The following is a 23,260-nucleotide window of genomic DNA, read 5'->3' as shown; positions in this document are numbered from 1 at the left end:
TTTGCTGCAACAGGGTGTCAAAGCTACAATCCTGGCAGTTTGTCTCAAACAGCAGTAGTGGTGGGGAACGCACTCTAGACATGCTCTGCTATACTTTTATTTCTACTTCACATTTTCCAAGGCAATCTGAGCCTTGTGTTTGATGGATAACATGAGCTGCAGCCTGGATCAAAATTTAGGTTTGCATGTTAGCTGTACTCACAGTACACCAAAGTTTGTCATCTCCATTAACTTCAATGGCTCTGCTCTGAGAAGGCCTAACATACAACTCTTAAGCCTTTAGTTACTGTAAACCAACCAGAGAGCTTCGACTATCGGGCGGTATATAAATACAATAAATAAATAAATAAATAATAATAAAGCCTTCTCGAATCCCTGTAGCCAAAAGATTGGTCAGCAACCAGTTTTTGTGAGGTAAACAGAAAGGGTGGTAGGCTAAGACACAGCCCTGCTCCGTTCTCTCAAATCTACCTTTTCTTGCCCCTTGGTTGGCAACTGTGGAGTCAGACAACATTTCACCGTGCGGAGTCGGGTTTAATTTGGGGGCTGCCAGTCCCCGACCCCTGTTTAAAAATCTCAGACGGTGACGCTGCATTGCCAGAGTTCAGGAAATCTTCTGAATGCAAAGATTTTTTTAACGGCTGGGCAAAGGGTATCTCAGGATAGGTAACCCTAGAGAGGGAGACACATCTTTGTCCATTCCCCTAGGGTGAGGCCGTTGAAGATGAAGCCTTTTCCACTCAAGATTCATTTGTGAACTCTACAACCCTCTTGCAAACAAACAAAACAAGCGCCTCAGCCATGGATGTGGGTGACGCCTTTCAGAGAGCATGTCAATTTGAATTTGGGTAGTGAACCCAGAAGTTAATAAAACAGTGCCCTGAGACACATCTGAGGGTGCCATGGAAAGATCAGATTAGATCCTTGTTGGTAAAAACTGTTTAAAGAGATGTCTCAAGCTAAGGTCGCCATTCTCCTCTCAAACCGTGACTAAATTTAATATTCTTCTTGACACTTTCTGGCTTAACCAGTCGTTAATTTTCTTTTCTAAGAAGAGCAATGTTTATTATTCACAGTTTCACCCTGCCCTTTCTCTAAGCAGCTCAGGGCAGCAAACATACGGCGCTAGACTATTTTGGCCTCACAGCAACCCTGCAAGAGGGGCTAAGCTGAGACTGAGACAGTGATTTGCCCAAGGCTTTTCTCATGGGCTCAGGTCTTTCCAATCCAGGTTCAAGACTCTGACCACTATGCCACAGACTTAGTGACTGTTAGCCCAGCCACTTAAAAATTAACCTTAAAAAAGGCTTTGAGAAACTATTATAATTTTATTATTTGCTTCTAACCGGTCTATCTTGCTTTTCTAGCCAGGCTCAAAGAGGCAACTGGTTCTTTGTTTTACTCCGGTTGTCGCAACTGGCCGCTTTGTTCTGCCTCATGAAAGAGTTCTGTGTGGCTCAAAAGCTCGCATATTCCCGAAGCACAGCACAGACCTAAACTGGTCTGATAAAGAGATATATTTTTTGCTTTCTCTGCATCTCCCATCCTGTAATGCCCTCAACTGTGCACTACCTGAAGTAATATCAACAGCACCTATGAAAGACGTGTCCACTACCTCTCACTCATCACCTGCAATCTCCTCTCAAACTCGGGACACCTAATTATGTGTCAGGCGCAAATGGAGCGTTTAATTTATTGAAGCATGAAGCACACAGGACCATTAGCCATCCTCAGTGGAGACTTCCTGTTGCATCCCTGTGGGAGTCCTCGTTCTGAGCCTCCTTGGCTCAATCAAATAAGAAGTCATGCCCAGAAACACATGGGATGCTTCCTTTTGACAGTAGGTAAGTCCTACACTTAACGCAACCTAATGTCTGCCGCCCTGGGCTCCTATTGGGAGAAAGGGCGGGATATAAATCTAAGAAATAAATAAAGGTAGATCTTTTGGCAATGTAAAAGTGAAGTAATGCTTCAGAAACCATTCAGAAACAAGTTTGTTGCAGTAAGGTTTGGGAGGGACTGCTTGATTCTTTCTGGCTAGCACAACAACTGCTTCCCTGGTCCAGTCATTGTGGCCACTTCACCGCCACCAACAAAATACACCTCAACAATCAGCAGGGGATGTTTTCTCACTTGATTTTGAACCATCACATTTTTCTCGCATGACTTTGTAAACCTGACAATTCTGGCACAGCCACAGAGACCCTTTGTAGAGTCTGGCTTGAGCATTACAGCTCCTGACACACCCGGATGCAAAGCTCACCTCACCGATTTCCCTTCCAGCCATCGATGTGAAGACAACAGACCACCTCTTACCTCAGGCTCTTGTCGGCCGTGTCTCCTTCCTTTGCCCTGACCATTTTATCACCTGCCACCACTGCCAACAGTTCCACAAAGGGTCCCTTCCTTCACAGCAGGCAGGAAAGCAAAACAATGGTGAAAAATAACAACCGGACTGACAAGGGCAGAGGTGGGCAAGAAACAGGTATGGCTCTATCTGGACAAGACAATCCTGTGTTTTCACTTTGGCAGAGGACAGGTGTTCTTTTTTGCCCTGGGCCCTACATACACACACCTCCCCAGAGCTGGATGCCTCACCGCAGAATGACTCGTTCATCTGTTCCTAACAACTTCAATTTGCCAGACACATTGCCGAAGATAACAAATTAAGAACAAGCGGTTTTGTCTGCTGCTGCGGTTGGTTGGGGAGCTTTCTCTGGTGCAGGAGCCAGGGACTACTACTCCAGCTCCCAGTTTGCTTCACCTCTTCTCCATTACAGACAAAAGTACACAGTGAGTATAGGGACCCAATGGTCATATCAGTGATTAGGACCCCCATTGTTAACGGCTGAGGATTCTGCTGTATTCTGCTTTGCATTGCATTCACATACTCTGCAATAATTTGTGCCGCACCATTTTAAAAGTCAGCCAGGACAAAAATATGTTTGCGAAGAAATCTGTGTAAAACAATGGCATCATCTCCATCAAAAGCAGGCTGCTGGAAACAAATCTTGGCTGGTGTGGACTAGCCCCATGCGGGGCTGACTAAGAGGTGGAAAAAAATCCAGGAACCTAAATGTTGATGTCTGATTCTGGTGTATGGGGGGAAAGTCCTCACATCTTCCGTTTGCTGGGTACACAAACCAAAGCAAATAGCAAGTCCGCTTCTTAATCAGTTGTTTCAAGGGCTTTGTAGATCTGAGCAAAACAAAAGGAAATGCCAACGCTATTCTAATCAGTCTGTCTCTGCCAACTATGACGGAGGCTTGGATCGAAGTTCAAAACTCCCTCGAGTGTGGAGTGCACTTTTGGAATTTGTAGTTAAGTGAACTGCTGGCTCTTCCCAGATTACTGCGTATAGCATGATAACTGTATGTAGTTATTTGCTGTGATGGGGAATCCAGCTGTCTACACATAAACACATACAAGAACATAAGAGCCCTGCTTGATCCCGCGAAACGCCCATCTAGTCCAGCATCCTGTTCTCACAATGGTTAACCACATGGAAGCCTGAAGCAGAACATGAATTTAACATCACTTCTTCCCGCTTGAGATCCTCAGAAACTGGTATTCAGAGTTATACTGCCTCAGAGAGCAGAGGCAGAACATAGCCATCATGGAAGCATTTCTGTTTCAAGAACATGGGTTTTAATTTACAAAATATGTGTGGATTGCTTGAGTGTGGAATGTTCATCTCTTCTGCAGATATACCACCCTGTTCATCCGGCTTTTGAAGGTCAAAATCAGCACCTTGGATCGTCCCACATCAACATTAGGGATGGAAAGATCTGTCAGTTTCAGTTCTCTCAGTTTCTAACTTTTCCAATGTTAAATTCATTTCTCTATATTTCTATAGCAATCTGTGAATTTAAATTTTCAGGAAAATTCTCCACCATTTTAGTGCAAATTTCTCCAAATAAACACCTTTCTGTAGGCAGTTCTGACAACGGCACACATTTTGCAAGCCATTTCTCATCACTTCATGCCTTTTTGCATGTTCACTGTATTCATTTTTATGCACACTTTCCCCTAATATATACATTTTTGTAAATGTTGTTTAGTTGGCGAACTGCATCCCAAAATTCTAATAAATGCAAATTTCAAAGGATGGCTATGTTTCAGTTCTCAGATTGTTTCAGAAATTGTGAATTTGATCAATTCTGCTTGAAATGCAAACTGAATCAAAATTTTCACCCATCCCTAATCGACATACACATCCCAGCGTGCAGAGAGCAGTGAACCTTTTCTCCCCAGGCTGTAGGAATCCTGTATCAATCCACAACAAATTGGAACATCACTCCTGGAGGGTTAAGGGTGCAAGACAGCCAGGGGAACAAGCCAGCTTCCATTCTTCCACATCCCCCAAGCGATTCGCTGTGGCACATCATTTCAGAAACCTTGTCACCCAAATTATGTTCTCTGCCAGGTAATCAGCAGCTCGTTAACCTTAATCATATCACCGCACTGTCACTTTCTTTTCTGCTTGGGTAAGACAGTGGGGAAAAAACCAACCGACCAACAAAATGTTGGGAACCATCACTCACAGGAATGCCTGAGTGGCATGTCCAGCTTTTTTTCCGCATGGCCAAGGGCCAGGCCCTTAATTGGAAGCAGAGGGAGTTCAACAGGAGACACCCAAAGGGGTGGCAGGAATCAGACACATTGCAAAACAAGAATACGTAATCTTACTTCGTACTTTCTCAATTTATCTTAATGGTAACAATGTTTCCGGGGCAGCTGGTCCTAGGGTCTGTTTTCCTGCAAAAAGATTTGGGGTGCTATTCCTCCCATACCTGCATATTTTTAAGTATATAAGTGAAGCAGCAAGGAGCCAGCAAATTGACAGACCGACAGCTCTGATTGGTAAGTTAGTATAGTAAAGACTCAGCTCCTGCTTGCAGGCTTTCCATAGGACCAGGACACCTGAAAGTTCGTTTTACCCCTGCAGGTGAGGGCCTCCTCCAGATATCATCAGGAGGTATGTTCCGTAAAATACAGGAAGTGGACCTTTAGTGTTATAGCCCCGATCCTTTGGAATTCCCTCCTTTTAAACATCAGACATCTCTAGTATCTTTTTTTACTGAAGACCTTCCTCTTTCAACAAGCCTTTTAACTAGAGACCTTATCCCAGTCTGTGTCTGTGTTGGAATTGCTTTGAAAGCTGTTTTTTAAAGCTGTTTTTAATATGTTTCAATATGTTTTAAAGTCTTTTGTTTTTAAGATGTTTTAGAGTGCTTTTTAGTGGGCTCCTTCTGGAAGGAAGAATGGGATATCAATTTAATAAACAAATCTGGCTGGCCACAGTGAGCACAGGACCCTGAACTAGATGAGCCTTTGGCTGATAAAGTAGGGCTCTAGATGTTTTTATGGGTAACAGGGGGGGCTTTTGTGTTCACGTCCTGCCTCCGGGCTAAGAACAGAACGCTGGACTACACAAGTCTTTGGCTTGCTCCAGCAGCCAGGCTCCCCTGATGCCCTTATGTCAGTTCCCCCCCAAAGCAACCAGCAGGCTGCTGAAACTAGCTTCAAAAACCCATCTCTCTTTTACTGGATGCATTCCAAATGCCAAACTGTTTTGTTTCCAGGCCCTTCCCAAGCTGCTTGGCTATGAGCCACCCAAACCAACTGAGCAAGCAGATTCTACTCCTTGGTGCCTATTAAAGAAAATCTTCACGCCTTTTGTATAATTAATTGCTAAAAAGGAGGAATGATTTTCTTATCAGTAACACTGATATCCACAATGCCCTTTAAAAAGAGAGAGAGAGACCAGATCTGCAACTTAGAAGGGGAAGTTGATTAAATTCTGTGCATACCTGTCCATAGTGGAAAGTGCCACAAAATGTTATCCCACTGACCTAGAAGTACCCACTCCCGGCCTTGGCACATCCTAACAGCTGGGCCAACAGAAGACAAAGGTGGGAGTCAGGATAAGAATGTATTCTGGCCACCAATGCATTGCTTTATGGATGTTGGCCATGTGAAGTAAAAACCAGGAGGGTACCTTTAAAAGGGGGGGGGAATGACATTCATGTTAATATGGCTTCTTTCTCCATGCAATTGATAAATGCTGGAAGTTCCACTATCATTTATCAGTTGTGTGCTCTTAAAATTAGGTCAGGTATCTTTGTTATCTTTTCGGCGCCAGGTAAAGACCTACCTCTTCGCCCAGGCATTTTAAAAAAATTTAAAAATTTTAAAATTTGAATTTAAAATTGAAAATTTTTAATTATGTTTTATTGTGTATCTACATCCACTTGTATTTTAACCTGTTTTATTATGCTGTATACCGCCCTGGGAGCTTATTGCTATAGGGCGGTCTAAAAATGTAATAAAATAAATAAATAATAAATATTCTAGATATGACGGGGGGTGGAAGGACCTGTCAATTTCAGTTCTCTCACGCTTCTCATTTTTCCAGTCTTATTCAGTTCTCCACATTTCTGCAGCAATTTGCAGTATTTTTTGGGGGGGGAATCCTCATGAAAATTCTTCAGCGTTGTATTTATTTATTTATTTAATTAATTTGTATCCTGCCCTTTCTCCCAGCAGGAGCCCAGGGCGGCAAACAAAGCACTAAAAGCACTTTAAAACATCATAAAAACAGATCTTAAAATACATTAAAACAAAACAGCGTTAAAAACATTTTAAAAAACAACTTTAAAAAAGGGTTAAAAACGTTGTTAAAAAAAACAAATTAAGCAATTCTAACACAGAGGCAGACTGGGATAGGTCTCAACCTAAAAGACTTGTTGATTGTAGTGTAAATTTCTCCCACTAAACACATTTTTGTATGCAGTCTTGACTAACGTACACATTTTGCAAGCAGTTCCTCCTAATATGATGCCTTTTATGTGTTATTTCCCCTAATATATTCGTTTTTATGCACTTTCCCCTAACATGTGAATCATTGGTTGGAGAAGTGCATTGCAAAATTCAGATAAGTGCAAATTCTGAAGGATGGCTGTGTTTTGGTGCTCATATTGTTTTGGAAAGTGTGAATTTAATATTCACCTTTAAATATAAGATCCTCCGTGGCTCAGAGTGGTAAGCGGCGGTAACACAGCCGAAGCTCTGCTCACGGCCGGAGTTCAATTCCAACGGAAGGAGGAAGTCGAATCTCCGGTAAAAGGGATCGAGGTCCACTCAGTCTTCCATCCATCCATGGTCGGTAAAATGAGTACCCGGCATATGCTGGGGGGTAAAGAAAGGCAATCCCATCCCATATATACGGTCTGCCTAGTAAACGTCGCAAGACATCACCCTAAAGCAAGATGTCACCCTAAGAGTCGGAAACGACTCGCACTACAAGTGTGGGGACACTTTTACCTTTTTAAATGCAAACTGAATGAAATGCCTCCCCCATGCTTAGATAGGACTGAATAAGAACAAAAGAGCCCGTTCTGCAGGATCAGACCAAAGGCAGATCTAGTCCGGCATTCTGTTCTCAAGAGTATTTATTTATTTATTGCACTTGTATACTGCCCCATAGCCGAAGCTCTCTGGGCGGTTTACAGCAATCAAAAACATTAAAACAAATATACAATTTAAAACACATATTTTAAAAACAATTTAAAACACAATTTTAAAATTTAAAACAAAATAAAAACAATTTAAAACACACGCCAACCAGATGCCCCTGGAAAGCTCACAAGCAGAATATGAGCGCAACAGCCCTGTCACTCATGATCCTGCCCAGCAACTGGTTTTTCAGAGGCATGTTGCTTCCGGTACTAAAGATAATATAGCCACCTTGCCTTGGAGCAATTGATGGCCTTATCCTCCACGAATTTACTTGGCTAATCCCCTTTCAAAGCCATCTAAATTGGTGGCCTTGTGATAGGAAATGCCATCATTTAACTTTCTCTCATCTGTCCCGCTGAATCTTCTTTGGAAGACCATGAGTATTATGACAGAGAAAGAAAAACTTCTCTCTATGACCTATAACGAAAGTTATTCTAAATATTCTGTTCTAGTAGAATGTTATTTTTCATTTCTAGGATCTTGCAATAAAGTATATTCGGGGGAAAATATATATTCCAAATGCTCCCAATAAGAAAAAAAAAAGCAAGGGTTTCATTCCACTCGCATTCCAAAGGAGGGCTGAAGCGTCAAGACAATTCACTTCTTATCTCCTAAGGCTAAAGGAGGAAACAAACAAGTCTTCCTTAGATAGCAGGGATTTTAAACAGACTTCCTTTTCAGTTGTGGCTGGGGGGGGGATGTGGAGCACAGAACAGGCAAAGTGTGGTGGGGAAGGCTAAGATTTCTTAAAGGGAAACAAATTATACAACATTTCTCATGAGTGCTTCTTTCCTGATGTAATAATATTTGCTCTGACTGTAGTAAGTCCTATTGATTTTTTTTACAGAGTGAAGCTTGCACTAACTCTGTTTTCGGATTGCAGCCTCATTTTAATGTTCAGTTTATGATTAAGTCATAATTTGTATGTGAGAAATGTCTTTTGTGTCAAGGAGCACAGGCACTACTTATAATCCTGTGCTAAATAACTATACTGAAATTGACCCTGACCCAGTCTTTCTTGATCGAACATTAGCCTTCTGCAAGCTGGTGCCCCCTCTAGAATTTTTGGGCTAAAACTCCCATCGGCCCAGAAGTTGGGGATCAGGGGACTTAGGCTGCAAAGTACATACCAAACATTTTAAGCACCCCCACTCCAAGAATCCTGGGAACTGTAGTTTGTTAAGGGTGCAAGGAATGGTACCTCTGTGAAAGGTAAACTAGAGCTCCCAGGATTATTTGGTGGGGGGGAAATGTGCTTTACTATGTGCTTTTAATGTGCGGCATTTGGACGGCCACAGGTTCCCCACCCCAATCTTTAAAAGCTCTCCTACAATCATTATCTTTCCAATTGTACAGCATGGACCCCTCGTTTACACATGCCTGTATTTATATACATGTTTTTAGATGCATCTCTGCCCTCCCCACTCTGAAATTTAAGCTGCAATCCTGTGCAGACTTGCAGGGTCCTAAATCCACTGAGCATGGAGTAGACATGCAAAGGATCTCACTGTTTTGCCAGTTCCAGTGTGTCTCCACCTCGTTTTTCTGAAATCAGGGCACACAAAACTAATCAAACCCCATCACTTTTTACTGTAAAACCTGGTGGGATCAGCTTGAGTGCTTTTTAAAAATTCACTTCAAAGAGATTTTGCAACTGATTGGCAGATCAACCTGCTCCCCCTCCACGTGTGGCCAATGGAAACATTCTCCTGTAGTGTGCTCATAGCCTTATACTGCACAGTCAAGGCTGGCTCCGAGTTTGAGGGCACAAATGTATCCTCCTCGGTTGGACCCCTGCCTTTGTTCATGGCCCCCGGAAGGATTATCTGGTAGTGCCGAGCAGCAGGAATCCAAGTAGTCTGGGCCGTGCCAGGCAACTGGATCTAGCTACCATTTTAATCCCCCATGCTGCCCTTAAGGTTGTGTCACTTTAGGGCATTGCAGAAGTAAAAATGGCAGCTAGGCCAGGCAGTTGGCACCGCTCAGAGTGCCAAAACCAAGACAGAGCATTTTTAATGGGGGAGGGGTGTTTGAGAACAGGAACCATCTGTGGGCCTTGCAGGGTTGCTGGGGCCCCAGCAACTGCCCAAGAGTAACAAGTTGCAGCACTGGCCCTGTACAGGGTGATCCAGTAGGTGTGGGGAAGCTCCCCCGTCCCCTATGTTGCTGAATTACAACTCCTGTCATCCCAGGCCATTGGCAATGCTTGCTGGGGCTGATGGGAACTGTAGTTCAGCGACATCTAGAGGGACAAAGACCCCTGATATTGAATAGTAGCAAAGACTGCAATCCTGTGCATACTTACTTGGGCATAAGCCCCTTTGAATTAATTGTTGTTGCGTCTAGCAGGAGCAGGGCCATATGTGTGGTGGCCCCAGAGCCATAGAACATGATTTCCTAAGAAGCTTGCTCCACTTTTTGACAACAGGTTAAGACTGTTATTAAGGTTAAGACAACAGGTTAAGCCTGACAACAGGTTAAGAATTTGGAAATAAATTGAGATTGTTTTACTGTGGCTTTTACAAATGTTATCGTCATGACATTTATTTAATCACACTAACTTCTGTTGGATGATATCCAACTAGGTTCTACTTAGAAAAGACCTGTTCAAATTAACGGTGCTAAATTAGTTACGTTGGTTAATTTAAAAGGATCAGACTATGAGTAGGATCAACATTAGATGCAACCCTTTGTATTGTTATCTTCTATGCCCTGCCTTGCAAATGTGCACTGATTTATTTATTCAACAAAATCTGTGTACCGCTTAACTGTAAATAAAACCTTTAAGTAGCATATAAGGAATATAAAATCTGCATTAAAATTGCCAGTGAAAATCAACATTAAAAGCAAGTTGATTCACTGTAACTGCATTTTAAAATGTTTTAACTGTTTTTAGAATGCTTTTCTTTTTCTTGTTAAATTGTTTTGTTGACATGTTTGCCGCTCTGGGCTACTTTGGGAGGGCATGCGGAATATTACATTATCATCTGAAATTACAGATTAAAATATGTATCAATTTTACATTTACTGTTGAAAGGTTATTAATTAACTGTTAATTTGTGTGGTTTATTATTTTTATAAAATACCTCATCAAATAAATTCTCCAGGTGCTTTACAAATGAAAAAACAATGAAAAGATAAATCCCTATGTTTAGGGAAGGAAACATCTGGCAGTTTTGGTTTGCTCGGTTTCTAATTTTTTCCCAATCTTAAATTCAGTTATCCACATTTCTGCAGTAATCTGCAATTTTTTATTTTGAAAAAATCCTCATGAAAATTCTCTAGCATTTTAGTGCTAATTTCTCCAAATAAACACATTTTTGTAGGCAGTTTTGACTAATGTACACATATTGCAACATTGTTTGGTTGGCGCGCTGTATCAGAATTCAGATACCTGCAAATTTCGAAGGCTGGCTGTATTTCAGTTCTCATATTATTTCAGAAAGTGCGAATTTAAGAGATTCGGCTACAAATGAGAACTGACTCAACATTCTCGTCCATCCCCACTTATAATGCACAATCGCTGTTATTGCTATTAATACAAAGGGCGGAAAAACTAGATGCATGGGAGACCGGAAGTATTCATGAACTCTGCGACAGCGTGTGTCACTCTAGCCTTGTTTTCCTTTCGACTGCTCTAGCTATGCTTTGAGCCACACTCGAGAGAGAGAGAGAGAGAGAGAGAGAGAGAGAGAAAATTAAGCTCCCTCGTTCAGGTATCTTTCTCAAGACGTCCTGTTTCGCGCCACAACCCCCAAATATATATTAAAAATATTTTTCCTGACTCTCCACGGTGTGCTTCTTGCTACTATAAACCATGTACTAATTTGAATAAAAAGGTAAACAGATGCTGAAGTTCCGCCACACACACAAAAATGGCGGCTCCTCCCAATCTTTCTTTTCCTGTACGGCTCCTCGTCGGGGCCAAACCGAACCTCCGGGCGCCGCGCATGCTCAGTCGCGTGCCGCCTCTTCCTGCTCAGTGACTAAGCGACTGCTCTTCGGGGAAAGATGGAAGCGCCGTCGCTCCTGCCTCCGTTTTGGGCCGGGGGTCCCGTTCCAGGGGAGCTTTACTCGCCGCCCTGCCCAGGATCTGGGGTGGAGGCCGGAGGCGTCACCAGGACTCTGTAAGCGAAGAGGGAGGCTGAGCGCCCCCCCCATTAAACATAAAAAGAGGAGGGGGGAGACAACGTGCCGGTGATGTCACGGTAGCGTTATTGACGTCACGACACGGATATGGCTGGGGAATGGTCGTGGCTAAGCTAAAGAGATATACTGCTCCTGCATGTGGAAGTTTTAAGTTTAGCTATCCAGAGTAGCTACTGAGAGGCTCTTTTCCATTTCCAGCCATTTGAGTCTTATAATCAGTCATTGTTCTCTCATAGGGGGATTTCTCTAGCCCTCCAGTCCTTTGGGTTGCCCTCTTCTGCACCTTTTCCTGTTCTGCTTGGGATGGTGCATCTGCTCGGAGACGGGCCCCTGGGAGAAATGGGTGTTGCTTGGACATGCAGAATTTTGGGGGATAGCTATGACTGCAGCAAAGGGAAGGAGCAGAAAGCTTTAACGTAGGAAGTTGCTTTATATAGTCTGGCCCTTGGTCCACCTAGCTCAGTATTGTCCACACGGACTGGCAGAAGCTGTCCAGGGCTTCAAGGAGCCCTACCTGGAGATGCCATTGGGGATTGAACCTGGGGCCTTCTGCGTGCAAAGGGGATGCATTACACCACTGAGCTGAGGCTCCTCCCTCGAATAAGGGGCTGCGCACAGGAACAGTTTTGCCGACTCTTCCCGCTCAGTTTCCTCATCCTGCTGAACAGGAAGCAGCATGCCAACCGCTCCCCTTTCTGTTTTGTCCCCCCAAGGAGCCCCATGGTGACAGGCACCTCGGTGCTGGGGGTGAAGTTTGACGGCGGGGTGATGATTGCGGCGGACATGCTGGGCTCCTACGGGTCACTGGCCCGTTTCCGCAACATCTCCAGGATCATGAAGGTGAACGACAGCACCGTGCTGGGGGCATCAGGTGACTATGCTGACTTCCAGTACCTCAAGCAAGTCATTGAGCAAATGGTGTAAGTCTGGAGTTCTCCAAACCATGGGGCTGGCAGCCGATTCTACAGATTGTACACTTGGGGGGAGAAGGGAGGGTGGTACAATTGCTGCTCCTACCGTGAGGAATGGTGGGATATCAATTTAATTATTATTGTTGTTGTTATTGTCAGTAGTACTTCAGCATATTGTGAGGCCCTTCTGGGAGAGTGGCATATTGAAGTCATTTTGATCCATGGGAGATAGGCCCTAATGCGAGTCCTGGTTGCCACCACAATCACCAGGAATGCAATAAGTTAGACCAGCCCTTCCCAGCCCTGGGTTCCTAAAGGTTGTAGGACTACAACTCCCACCCACCCCAGCCAGCATGGCCAGTGGTCAGGAATAATGCGACTTGTAGACCAGCAATATCTGGGGACGTAGAGGTTAGGAAAGGCTGAGTTAACCCTTCCAGAGGCTCCAGCCCTTGCTAGAGTCTCTCTGTCCCTTTCCCCAGGCCCTATGAGTCTTAAATCCCCCCCCACACAGTCACCCCAACAATAAGTCCCTTAGAAGGCGCTCTGCCTGTACTTGCACTTTCCTGGAGCTCTCTCCTGGGACAGCCGCCGAAGTCCAGTCTTCCACCTCTTGCCAGCATCCTTGGTGGGGTGAGGCTAGGCTCTGCTTCCCTTCTGTGGCTTTCCAGTAGCCCCTTTTCTCAACAGAATGGTGCTTGGGAAGGGCTAGGTCCAGAGGTCCTCCAGCTGGCCCCTTTGCAGGATACTCTAGGGTCACCCCCAGAGGGTTTGGGTGGTCAGGGCAGCCTCTTCCCCAAGCCCCCAGTATCTCCTAATTAGCAAACACACTCTAGGAGATCCTAGAGGCAGCAGCTTCTTCTCCACAAGACCCTGTGCTGTAGGACTGCTGCCTGTGGGCTATTTATGCTTAGCATTTGCAGCTGCTGCCTGCCCCACCCATCTCTCAGCTTGGCTGATGGAGAGGCTGCTCTGGCCCTGACAGACGTGGATTGGGGCCTTTTTAAAGGGGCCGTGCTGGTAAGAGCTCTTTGGCCCAAGGCGATACCTAGGGAGGTGGTAGGCTGTCCAACACTGGAGGCTTTCAAGAGGCGCCTGGATAGCCGCCTATCAGGGATGCTTTAACTCTGGTTCCTGCATCGAGCAGGGGGTTGGACTCGAGGGCCTTCTAGGCCCCTTCCAACCCTGCGATCCTATGCTCCCTTGCAGACATTTACAATCATTTTTCAGTATATATCCCAGTCCCTCCCTCCCAAAGGAGCTGTCGCTTCCTAGTCCTTGTGTGAAACTCTCAAGGGCCACATAGAGAGGCCTGAAGGGCCACATTCAGTCCCCGGGGGGCCTGAGGTTCCCCATCCCCACTGTAGAAATTTTGGTGCTGCATCCAATCTGGCTTCCACCCTCCAGGATCGACGAGGAGCTCTTGGGAGACGGCCACAGCTACAGTCCAAAGGCTATCCACTCCTGGCTCACCCGTGCCATGTACAGCCGCCGGTCCAAGATGAACCCCCTCTGGAACACCGTTGTGATTGGCGGCTATGCCAATGGAGAAGGGTAAGTCAGCCTGGGACAGGGGCAGGAGGATTTTGAGGGCTGTTGGATTCAGCATTCAGATGGGATGGGATAAGACTTTGCCTGTGCAACTGCGCATCTGAGAGTTGTCCTCCCTGTCTGCAACCAAATACCACTCCCAGTTTTGAGGAGCGGAAGGCAGAACGCTGAGCAGCCTCAGTGCGATCCATTTCATTCCTTTTTGCTTTTTCAGTTATTTCTGTTTATGGACTGCTTACTCTCTGAAAGATCCCACCTAATTTCACTCACCATCCATTCCACACATCCACAGCAGTCATCCCCTAGCTCAAACAGCCTGTTCATCAACCAGCCACTTGCACTCAGCAGCGTTCCAGATCGCTGCCACGCATAAACATGTCAAACTGAAACACTAAATGGGCTCCTGTCCCACACCCACAGCACTATGCGACGCTCCTCTCACGGCCCAGTTCTATACCACAGCAGGCTGTCACCCTGGGGGCGTGTGCGTGCATTTACAAAACTACTTCCATCCACTCGCTCACAGCTAAATAATTGTAACGTGCAAAGTACCGCACAACCTCAATTCTTGATACTTATTTTTATTATTATTATTATTATTTATTTATTAAATTTATTAGTCGCCCATCTGGCTGGCTGTCCAGCCACTCTGGGCGACGTACAGAATAAAAACATACAAATACATTAAAACATTAAAAATCTCAACAACAATAATAAAACCTAACCCACCCCAAATCTAATAAGAGGGGGGAAAAGCACAAGGAGAAAAATCTAACAAACTATTAAAACAATATGTTATAGATAGATAACGCCCCCTCCCTGGGACTAAAGCCCCCATCCTCTTTCTCAGTTTCTTAGGTTATGTTGACATGCTCGGAGTAGCTTATGAAGCAGCTTCACTTGCAACGGGATACGGCTCTTATGTGGCACAGGTGAGTGGCTTGGGCAAGGAGTGGCGCAGTCTTGTGGTAGAGGCGTCAAATGGCCAGTCCGTGCTCTGGCTGTGATTAATAATGGGGTCTTCAGCTACCTGTCACCGCTTGTGGCTGGGTGACTGAGCATCTTCTTTCTCTCCCCCCCCCATTGCAGCCGTTAATGAGGGAAGCCCTGGAAAAGAAGCCCAACCTGTCTAAGCAAGAGGCCAGAGCCCTCATTGAACGCTGCATGAAAATTCTCTACTACAGAGACGCCCGCTCGTTCAACAGGGTGAGTCTTCATCGCGCTTCACAGCTTGTCGATTAGTGGGGAGGCGGAGGAGAGACCCTGCAGCCCTCCCGATGTTGTTGGGACGCCATCTCCCAACGGCCAGCGTTACCAGAAGGGTTGACAGCTGGGAGCTGCATGGTCGCTGTAGAGGCAAATGCAGCTAACCTTCTGTTCTCCTCTCCCAGTACGAGCTCACGATGGTAACGGAGAAAGGCGTGGAAGTGGAAGGGCCCCTCTCCTCGGAGACCAGCTGGGACATCGCACACCTTGTCAGGTAAGCGCACGGCCCTTCCGGTCCATTTTCACAAGAAGCCACACGTGGGTTGGCATGGCACTGCCCCAAAAGGAAGGGGGCAAAAGGCATTTCCAGACCGTATTGCCTAGAGAGCGGAGCGGCCCAGGAGCTGGCCACTTCTTCATAAAACAACCGCTCTCACAGCAGAGGATCCCTTTGGTCTCCTTGTATATTCACAGGGCCTGGACTTACCCAAATAACTGCCGCCTCTAGCACATCATCCCTTTGGGAAGGAGAGTGCCTTGTAGATGAAAAGGCCGCTAGAGGTTTTCTTTCATTACACCAGGGGAGGGCAACCCCCAGCCAGGCGACCATCCAGCCCTCTCTTTCTGGCCCTCGGGACTCTCTAGGCCATAGCTCCTCACCAGCTGTGATTGGTGCTTTTGCCTGGCCAGAATGCATCCTGGAACTGCAGTCTTGCCTACCTAGATGGAAGGATACGTAGAACCCTATTCGACTTGCGTGCAGCTGGCACGTGTAGCTTACCAGACAAGGTCCTGTCCGCTTTTCCTTCTGGCCCTACCCTCCACTGGCTTGCGGCTCCCAGAACGTTCCCCATGAAGGATTGCGGACCTCGGCTTGACAAAAAGCTTCCCCAGATCTGCCTTGCACCCTCCTCCGGAGCAGCTAAGTCTTGAGTGTATGGATAAATGAAAGGAGTATGCAGGTTTGTAAAGGAGCAAAGGACTGGCTCCTAGCAAGGGGTTGGCACCCCCGCCCCCACGGTTGCAAAACCTCCTTGCAATGACATTCTGTGCACGATTAGATAGGTGTACCTAGTACTCCAGAGTCCAAATGCTACAGTCATTTTGGAGTCACACTACCGTGCTTCAATCTGTTGTTTAAAAAATTACACACTTTCTGATCCATAAGCATGTCTCAACGTTGTGCAGCTCCCACCTCCTGCTAATTTGGCTAGAGCCAACCTAATTTTATTTCCATTTTCCTCCCCTCTCCACAGTGGCTTTGAATGAAGACATCGTGGGCCCAGCTCCATTTCTGTCGAAAGTGCTTGCAGTGCTATTTGATGCCTGACCTTTTGGCAGCTCTTCAGTGTGTTGCTTTTTTGTAAACTGAATAAATGAGATTGAGACTCTTGCCTGACTCTTGCTCTTGAAACATTTGCTGTAATTTCCCACATGGATCAGTTTTCTCTGCTGTGTAAGTTTTTTGTTGACTTGAGTCAGGCGTTCCTCATATAATCTTAAAGCGTCGCTGGCTTCTGCCCTTTCTGAGCCAATCTACTTTAAATCTTGCGGTGAGGCTTGGGAAACACAACTCTTATTAATGAATGTGGAGTGGGAATTGCATTTCCCCCACCACCACCACCCAAAGAAAATTCCCTACATTATAGAAAGCTAGCACATTAGGGAAGAGAGCTGCAGTCCAGGCCACCTTGATGTCCTAATTTTCTACGTGTGGGTAATGTTTTCTGTTTGAATAGGGGAACTAATCAGACATACAATCTCTTGGCTCTGTTCTGAGGGTCAAACTGAATGTGGCACACCATTCATGCAATTATTGACTGAATGGATACGTACGTCAGGGAACAAAAATAACACAATTGCTGTTGGATGATGTTGCATCTTGTTTGGGCCTGAGTGGTGTAATTCTGATCTGCAGATCTATTCTGAATCCCCTTAGCTTTGGCACAAAGACCTGTTGTGTACTCTACAGGGGTAGCAGACAGAGTTAGGCGTGTTCAATCTAGAGCCCCAAGATATACCTAGCAGAGCCAGGTGCAAACCATGTATGTTTAGAATAAAAGACCAGTGTGTCTTTGAGCACGTGCTGAGCTTGGGAACTTATTTTTGGTTTCAGAATCAAGTTCAGTTCAGTTCTGAAACTGAAAACAAGTTCTTACTCTCAGAGGCATTCTCCTGGTTAACTTTCTTCATTTCACTGGCCTAATTTAGGTGGGGAAAGGTTATTTTGTTATCACTATTGAGAGTCAGGAGCCCTTGCCAATTTACTGCATTTCACACACAAATCTACTAGTATATCCTGATCCACCTTCTGCCCACCCCATCTTACTGTCAGTCAAGAAACGTGGTTGATTAGAGAGAAGATTCTTAGTTTCTACTGTAGAGATCCTCTAAATCAGTGGTTAACTTTTTTGGAGTCACAGATCCCTATGAAAATCTGATGAAAACTGAACCTCCAGAAACAAATAGAGTTTATTTTATTGCACTGGAAATTCTTTTGTTTTGTTCCCACTTCAGACCCGTCCTGAAGCCAATCCATGGACTCCTGTTGGATTCATGGACCACAGGTTAAGAATCCCTGCTCCAAAGGATCTTGCATCTCCTATTGCTGCAAAGGCTGGCAGGCCACTTTCTGCAGCTGAAAGGACCAGATGCAGGCTCTAATTTTGCCCCTCCCCTGGCCTACAGAAAACCCAACATCCCCCCTGGGCTTTGCAGGGACCAACTGCTATTAGAGAAAGTGTGTGAGCATGTATGCACGCATATATACGTTTGCAGGGGTGAGGGTGGGGGGGCTCATCTGCTCTTGCGGAACTCGCCCTGGAGGGTCCCTGGATAAGCTTTTCAACGGGTAGGGAACATGGTGCCCTCCAGATCCACTCCCTTCACAATCATCCCATGCGTGATGGGTAGTCCAAAGCAGCGGTTGGTGTCTGCTTTTGAAGAACCCAGAGGCAGGTTTGAAAGCTGTTGCTTGGCCCAATTGCTGATGGAGGAGGAAAGGGGGGGGAATAGGGGTGTAACGGTATCTGCAGAGAAAAGGGAAAAATAAATTTAAGACTCAGAGGAGGAAATGAGACCCTAGGCTGAAAAACAGGTGCCAAGATCCTGTTCATGCAGTGATTAAGGTGGTAATCGGGCACCAAGGTTGTGAATGCAAGGGTAAATGTGCACTACGGATTTTTTTTAAAGCCAGCGTTTTTAAATAAGCTGCCCCAAGTGTTCTCAGAGGGGGTGTGGATCTCCACTTACCGCCTGCGGTGGGTCTTCCCTCTTCCTTGGTGCCAGACGGCCAGGTTGGAAGAGCAAGCCTCTCGCTCCCCCTGCCGGTCTTGCAAGTTGTTACACAGAAAGGAAAGTCCGGTGGGTGGCCGTTTCAAGCAGATGACCAAAGTTTCACACCCTCCTAAAAGGAACTCTGCTGCAACTTCCTGCACAAGAAAGCGTTGTCGGTAAATCCAGGTGCTTTCCTCTAGTTCTCCCCAAGCTTCAAACTGCTCGGCTGCAGAGTTAATTTTTAGTTTTGTTTCTAACCCGCCTCTGCATTAGTCCTATAGCTTTCTGCATGGAGAAAAAGGCTATCCACGGCTACTAGCCACAATGACTATATTCCACCTCCCCTGTCAGAGGCAGTATGCCTGGATATCAGTTGCTGGGAACTGCAGGAGCGGAGAGTTGCTGTTGCCCTCAGGTCCCGCTTGCAGGCTTCCCATGGGGGCATCTGGCTGGCCACTGTGACAACAGGAGGCTGGACTAGATGGGCCCCCTTGGGCCTGATCCGGCAGTCAGGCTCTTCTGATGTTTTTACAGTCCTTAAGACAGGTACAGAAGCAGGAACAGGAATCGCTGAAACCATCAATACATGCATACCCCGCTTAACGTCACTTCACTTAACATCGCCTCGCTATAACGTACATGCTCCATACATACGCGTGCTTCGCAATTACGGGCACTTAATGGCATGATGCCGCTGCCATCTAGTGGCAATTACAGTGCAGTACATGCATAGATAATTGCTTCACTTTAAGTACACTTTCACTTTACATACAAGCTCCGGTCCCATTGCGTATGTTAAAGTGGGGTATGCCTGTAATGATATTTACTCGGTGGTGTTTAATGAAAGCAGGGCTGGGGAACTTGTGGCTCTCCCATCATCCCTGACCCTTGGCCATGTGAGCTACTGGGGCTCGCAGCCTGGCAACGTCTGGAGGGCCGCAATTGGTCTCCACCCCTCAGGCCTTGGGAGTACTTTTGTTCACACATTAAGGGTCATGCTCCTTCTTCCTCCTGCTATTGCCTCCTGTTGAAGATGCCCTTTTTTTTCCTGCAAAGGCTGACTCCCCTCCCGATTTCAAAGCACAGAGGGTGCCACTGGTCCTTCCAGAGGGGACTTTGCCCCCTGCAGGGTGTCCAATGGCAGCTGGTGTGTTGGATGCCCCCCCGGAAGCAGTTTCCCCTCTCAACAGCTCTTGTGTCAAACCCCAACGCTGAGAGGGAGAGGGTGCATGAAAGGGCCGCTGCAGAGTTCGGAATCGCCCTCAAACATTCTTCCTAGGGCATCTGGCTCAATTAACACCAGGGTGGTGGCACTTAGTGATGACATTTGTGCAACGGCACACTTTCCTCTGATCCGCTGCTGAAAAGGTAGTTAAAGTGGTCTTCCTCAACTTGGTGCTCCCCCCCCAGCTGTTCAGCACCAGCCCCTTTACCTCCAGCCAGCAGCAAGGCCACCCTCCCCGACATCATACAGCCATGCTAGCTGGGGCTGATGGGAGTTGTAGCCCAGAATATCTGGAGAGCACCACGTTGGGGAAAGCTGTATTGGAGGCTCTGCCTTAAACTTGTTAAATTTATGCAAGCGTTCCCCTGTCCGCCACCGCCACTTCTCCATAATAAAAACACAGCTTTTATAAATCCATTTCCCTGGCTTTATTAAATGTTCCACATATGTACATTTTAAAGATTAACCATTTACAGGTCAGCCCACCCGATTTCCTGCTTCCCTTGAGTCACTGGGGTGGGGGCCTTTCGGGGAGGGAAGGCTTCAGTAAGAGAGGAGATTCTTAAAACCTCAACGGAAAGCAACAGAAGGGGGGGTGAGGTTCCCACTGTTTTGCTATGTCAAAATGCTTTTCATTGTTCAGACCATAATACGTTACAATTTTTAAAAACTCTCAAACATGCAAACAGTAGAAAAAAACATCTCGTTTTTCTTCTCTCTGTGTCTCTCTATTTTTATGCTGGCAGTGAAAAATAAAAACAGGAAACTTCCCTCTCTCTCTGTCTTTTTGTGCATGTCACAGCTGGGTTCGATCGGAGCGCTATATTTGGGGAACGTAGTGTCTTGGCGCCATCGGAAAAAGCAGACTTCAGTAGCGATGGATAGTTTTTAAAAGATTAAGACAATGGTCCAGTAGAGAATTAGCTTGCAATCACCACCACCCCGCCCAGAAAGGGTGCCGTCAAAGGCTTGGGATCTTCCACAGTCTAAGCTTGTTTGCAGTTCAAAGGAGCTGCGGGTCTGATGATTTGACCAACGTTTAAAAAGCAGAACGGTTACGTCTGTCGGGAAGTCTAGGTAACTTTCGACAAGCGGATTGTCTGTCAACCCAAAGTACAGTACTTCCACTTCTATAAAGATCCATTTGCTGGTGACCAACTGGTGGGATCCACTCCCTCCTACCCCGAAACGACAATCTCTGCATTTAATTGCTGTTCTCTTTTCTTTTCAATAAGGAAATCTCAAATTTCAAAGAGCCATTATAGAATGTTCCATGTGTTAAAGTAATCGTTCATACCTTTTTATAAAAAAAAAATGTTATCCCAGAAATCTTCATTTCTGGATCCAAGTGTTAAAAGGGGGGGGGGGAAGGAGGGGGCCTCTGTGTTACAACAATTTTGTGTTTTTTTTAAAAAAAGGATGTAGATATTCATTCATTAGCTACATACTGGTTTTCCTTGGTTTTCAAAAAAGGTCACATTGATGATGTAGATTAATTAAAAACCTTTTTGCACAGTATAAAACAAAAACAACCCAGAAACTATAATACAGTGAGGTAAAGAAAATGAAAAAAAAAATCACCCACAATATATCTTCAGAAAATACCAACACAGTGATTTAAGAAAAACAAAAACAAATTAAGCACAATTTTTTTAGAAATGAACAGCAAAAATGGCTATCAGTCTGCATGTTCACCTACTAATCTCCTATACCCACAAATCCACAGGGAAGTGAAAATGGTCTCATCCAACATTGATTTAAAAAAGAGAAAAAGAACTCTTCTCTGGGTCAGGCGGGCGGGCGCTCAGACTTCCATAAGATCCAAATCGGCATCCTCAAAGCCATAGAACGATTCCGTCTCGCTCTCCCCTTCAAAAAGCTGGTGGAGGATCTCGGGGTTGGCCGATTCATCAGCCGGCGCTCTGTCTTGCAGGTCAGCCTCTTCCTCTTGTGGCTCGTTGTTGAGCTTCAGCTGCTCCTCCAGTGAAGAGATGAGCTCTTCCTGCATGTCAGCATTGCGGGTGGGCATGTTGGCCGTGCCGTCAGGGCCCGGCAGTACGCTGGCCACCAGGAAAGACTGCTGGACCAGTTCGGGGCAGTCACTGATGACCTCGAGGGCCTCAGCCAGCCAGCACAAGACCAGCTGGAGAAGGATGTCCGAGTCGCACGTGGAGTCGGCCATCTCCTTGGCCTGTTCTTTCCACTTTTTGTGCAAGAAATTTTTCACAGTCCTTTTGATGCAAACGTCCAATGGCTGGATTTTGGAGCTGCAGCCAGCAGGGACCACAGCCGGCAGCGTATTGGAGGAGCTCAGCACGGAAAGGACTTCTTCCGAGAGGTGCGTCCGGTGGCAATCCAGGACCAGCATGCCTTTGCTGTTTTGGCTATCTATGTGTTTATGCCATACCTTGGAAGACCAGGCTTCCATGATCTCGTCGTCGCTGTAGCCACTCTCCTTCACCTCGAGGACAATCGTCTCCGGCACGTTGGCGGCCTGCTCCACACGGCCCCGGTAGAAGACGAGGGTGGGCAGGACGCTCCCATCGGCCAAGATGGCGAGGACGACGTCACACCAGGGCTCGCCCGTCCCGACCGTCTGCAAGGCGTTCTCTTTCCGGTCGTCGCTGCACAGCACCTCCATGTCCAGGAAGAGAGAGATCTCATCAATGGCTGCAATCATGGAGAGGGGGAGGTCTTGGGTGTGGATCTGCCGCTGCACAAACTCGATGAAGCAGCTGGCATTTTCCTCGACGTCTTTGGGGAGGGGGTGGGCCACCGCTCGGCGGTTATGTGTGCTCAAGTTGTGCCGGAGCATGAAGCGCACTGCCCACTCGTAGGAGATCTTGAAGCCCCCTTCCAGGGAACGCCCAATCTTCGTGGCCTTCTGGAAAAGGGTCTCCTCGTTGACCGGCAACTGCTGCTCCCGCTGGGTGAGAACCCATTCCGCCAGCTTCTCCTCGGCCTCAAAGCTCAGGTACTTGCCCTCGGACAGAGAGGCCACGTTCTCCTCCTGGAAAGCCTGGAACCTACGCAGCCAGCGCCGGATCCGCCTCGGGGGGTTCTTGAAGTGCTCTGCCGCCTGCTCGGTGTTGCAGCATAAAGCAAAAAGGACCACCCGGAGCTTCTTCACAGAGAGCTGCTCCTTTTTGCTCACTGGCTGGGGCACTTCCTTTGCCGGCGGCTCCTCTTCTTGCTCTTCCACGTTTAAGCACTCTTCTCCCTCCTGGGCGGCAGCGGCAGGTCTCTTGCTAGCCTCGGGCACCTCCTTGTCCTTATCGTCCTCGGGCAGAGGAGAGGCCGTGTTCACAGTAGCAGCTTTGCTCGAGGGGTAGGTGGAGCCTGGACTCTTCACACCTCTGTCGAAGGGCTGAGCAGGCCTGAAGGGGGCAGAGATAGAAAGAGAGTCCAGGCAGGTCCCTCA

General features: G+C 46.5%; 3 protein-coding genes across 9 annotated transcripts in view; 1 reads left to right on the top strand and 2 right to left on the bottom strand.

The window, feature by feature from the left end:
- CGN (cingulin) overlaps nucleotides 1–13,474 on the bottom strand; it is an 81,347-nt gene extending 67,873 nt beyond the window's left edge. Inside the window, exon 1 of the mRNA XM_061606645.1 lies at nucleotides 13,138–13,474. The gene's annotated coding sequence lies outside the window, so the exon portion shown is untranslated. The remainder of the gene's footprint in view (nucleotides 1–13,137) is intronic.
- On the top strand, nucleotides 11,488–16,737 carry PSMB4 (proteasome 20S subunit beta 4). Its single transcript, XM_061606647.1, has 7 exons — nucleotides 11,488–11,648; nucleotides 12,384–12,590; nucleotides 13,989–14,135; nucleotides 14,983–15,064; nucleotides 15,222–15,338; nucleotides 15,524–15,612; nucleotides 16,595–16,737. Exons 1-7 carry the CDS (start codon nucleotides 11,533–11,535, stop codon nucleotides 16,605–16,607), a joined length of 771 nt encoding a protein of 256 aa, XP_061462631.1. The 5' UTR covers nucleotides 11,488–11,532; the 3' UTR covers nucleotides 16,608–16,737.
- A 3,506-nt stretch (nucleotides 16,738–20,243) lies between these two features.
- Nucleotides 20,244–23,260, bottom strand: part of POGZ (pogo transposable element derived with ZNF domain) — a 131,438-nt gene continuing 128,421 nt past the window's right edge. For all 7 annotated transcript variants that reach the window (XM_061605842.1, XM_061605843.1, XM_061605848.1 and 4 more), the window contains one exon: nucleotides 20,244–23,216. In XM_061605842.1, the coding sequence (XP_061461826.1) occupies nucleotides 21,644–23,216 (1,573 nt within the window). In that variant the 3' untranslated portion in view covers nucleotides 20,244–21,643. The remainder of the gene's footprint in view (nucleotides 23,217–23,260) is intronic.

This window comes from Rhineura floridana, chromosome 22, assembly GCF_030035675.1.
Source record: "Rhineura floridana isolate rRhiFlo1 chromosome 22, rRhiFlo1.hap2, whole genome shotgun sequence".
Lineage (NCBI taxonomy): Eukaryota > Metazoa > Chordata > Lepidosauria > Squamata > Rhineuridae > Rhineura > Rhineura floridana.
The sequence above is the reverse complement of the archived record's forward strand: the minus strand, read 5'-3'. Positions and strand labels throughout refer to the sequence as shown.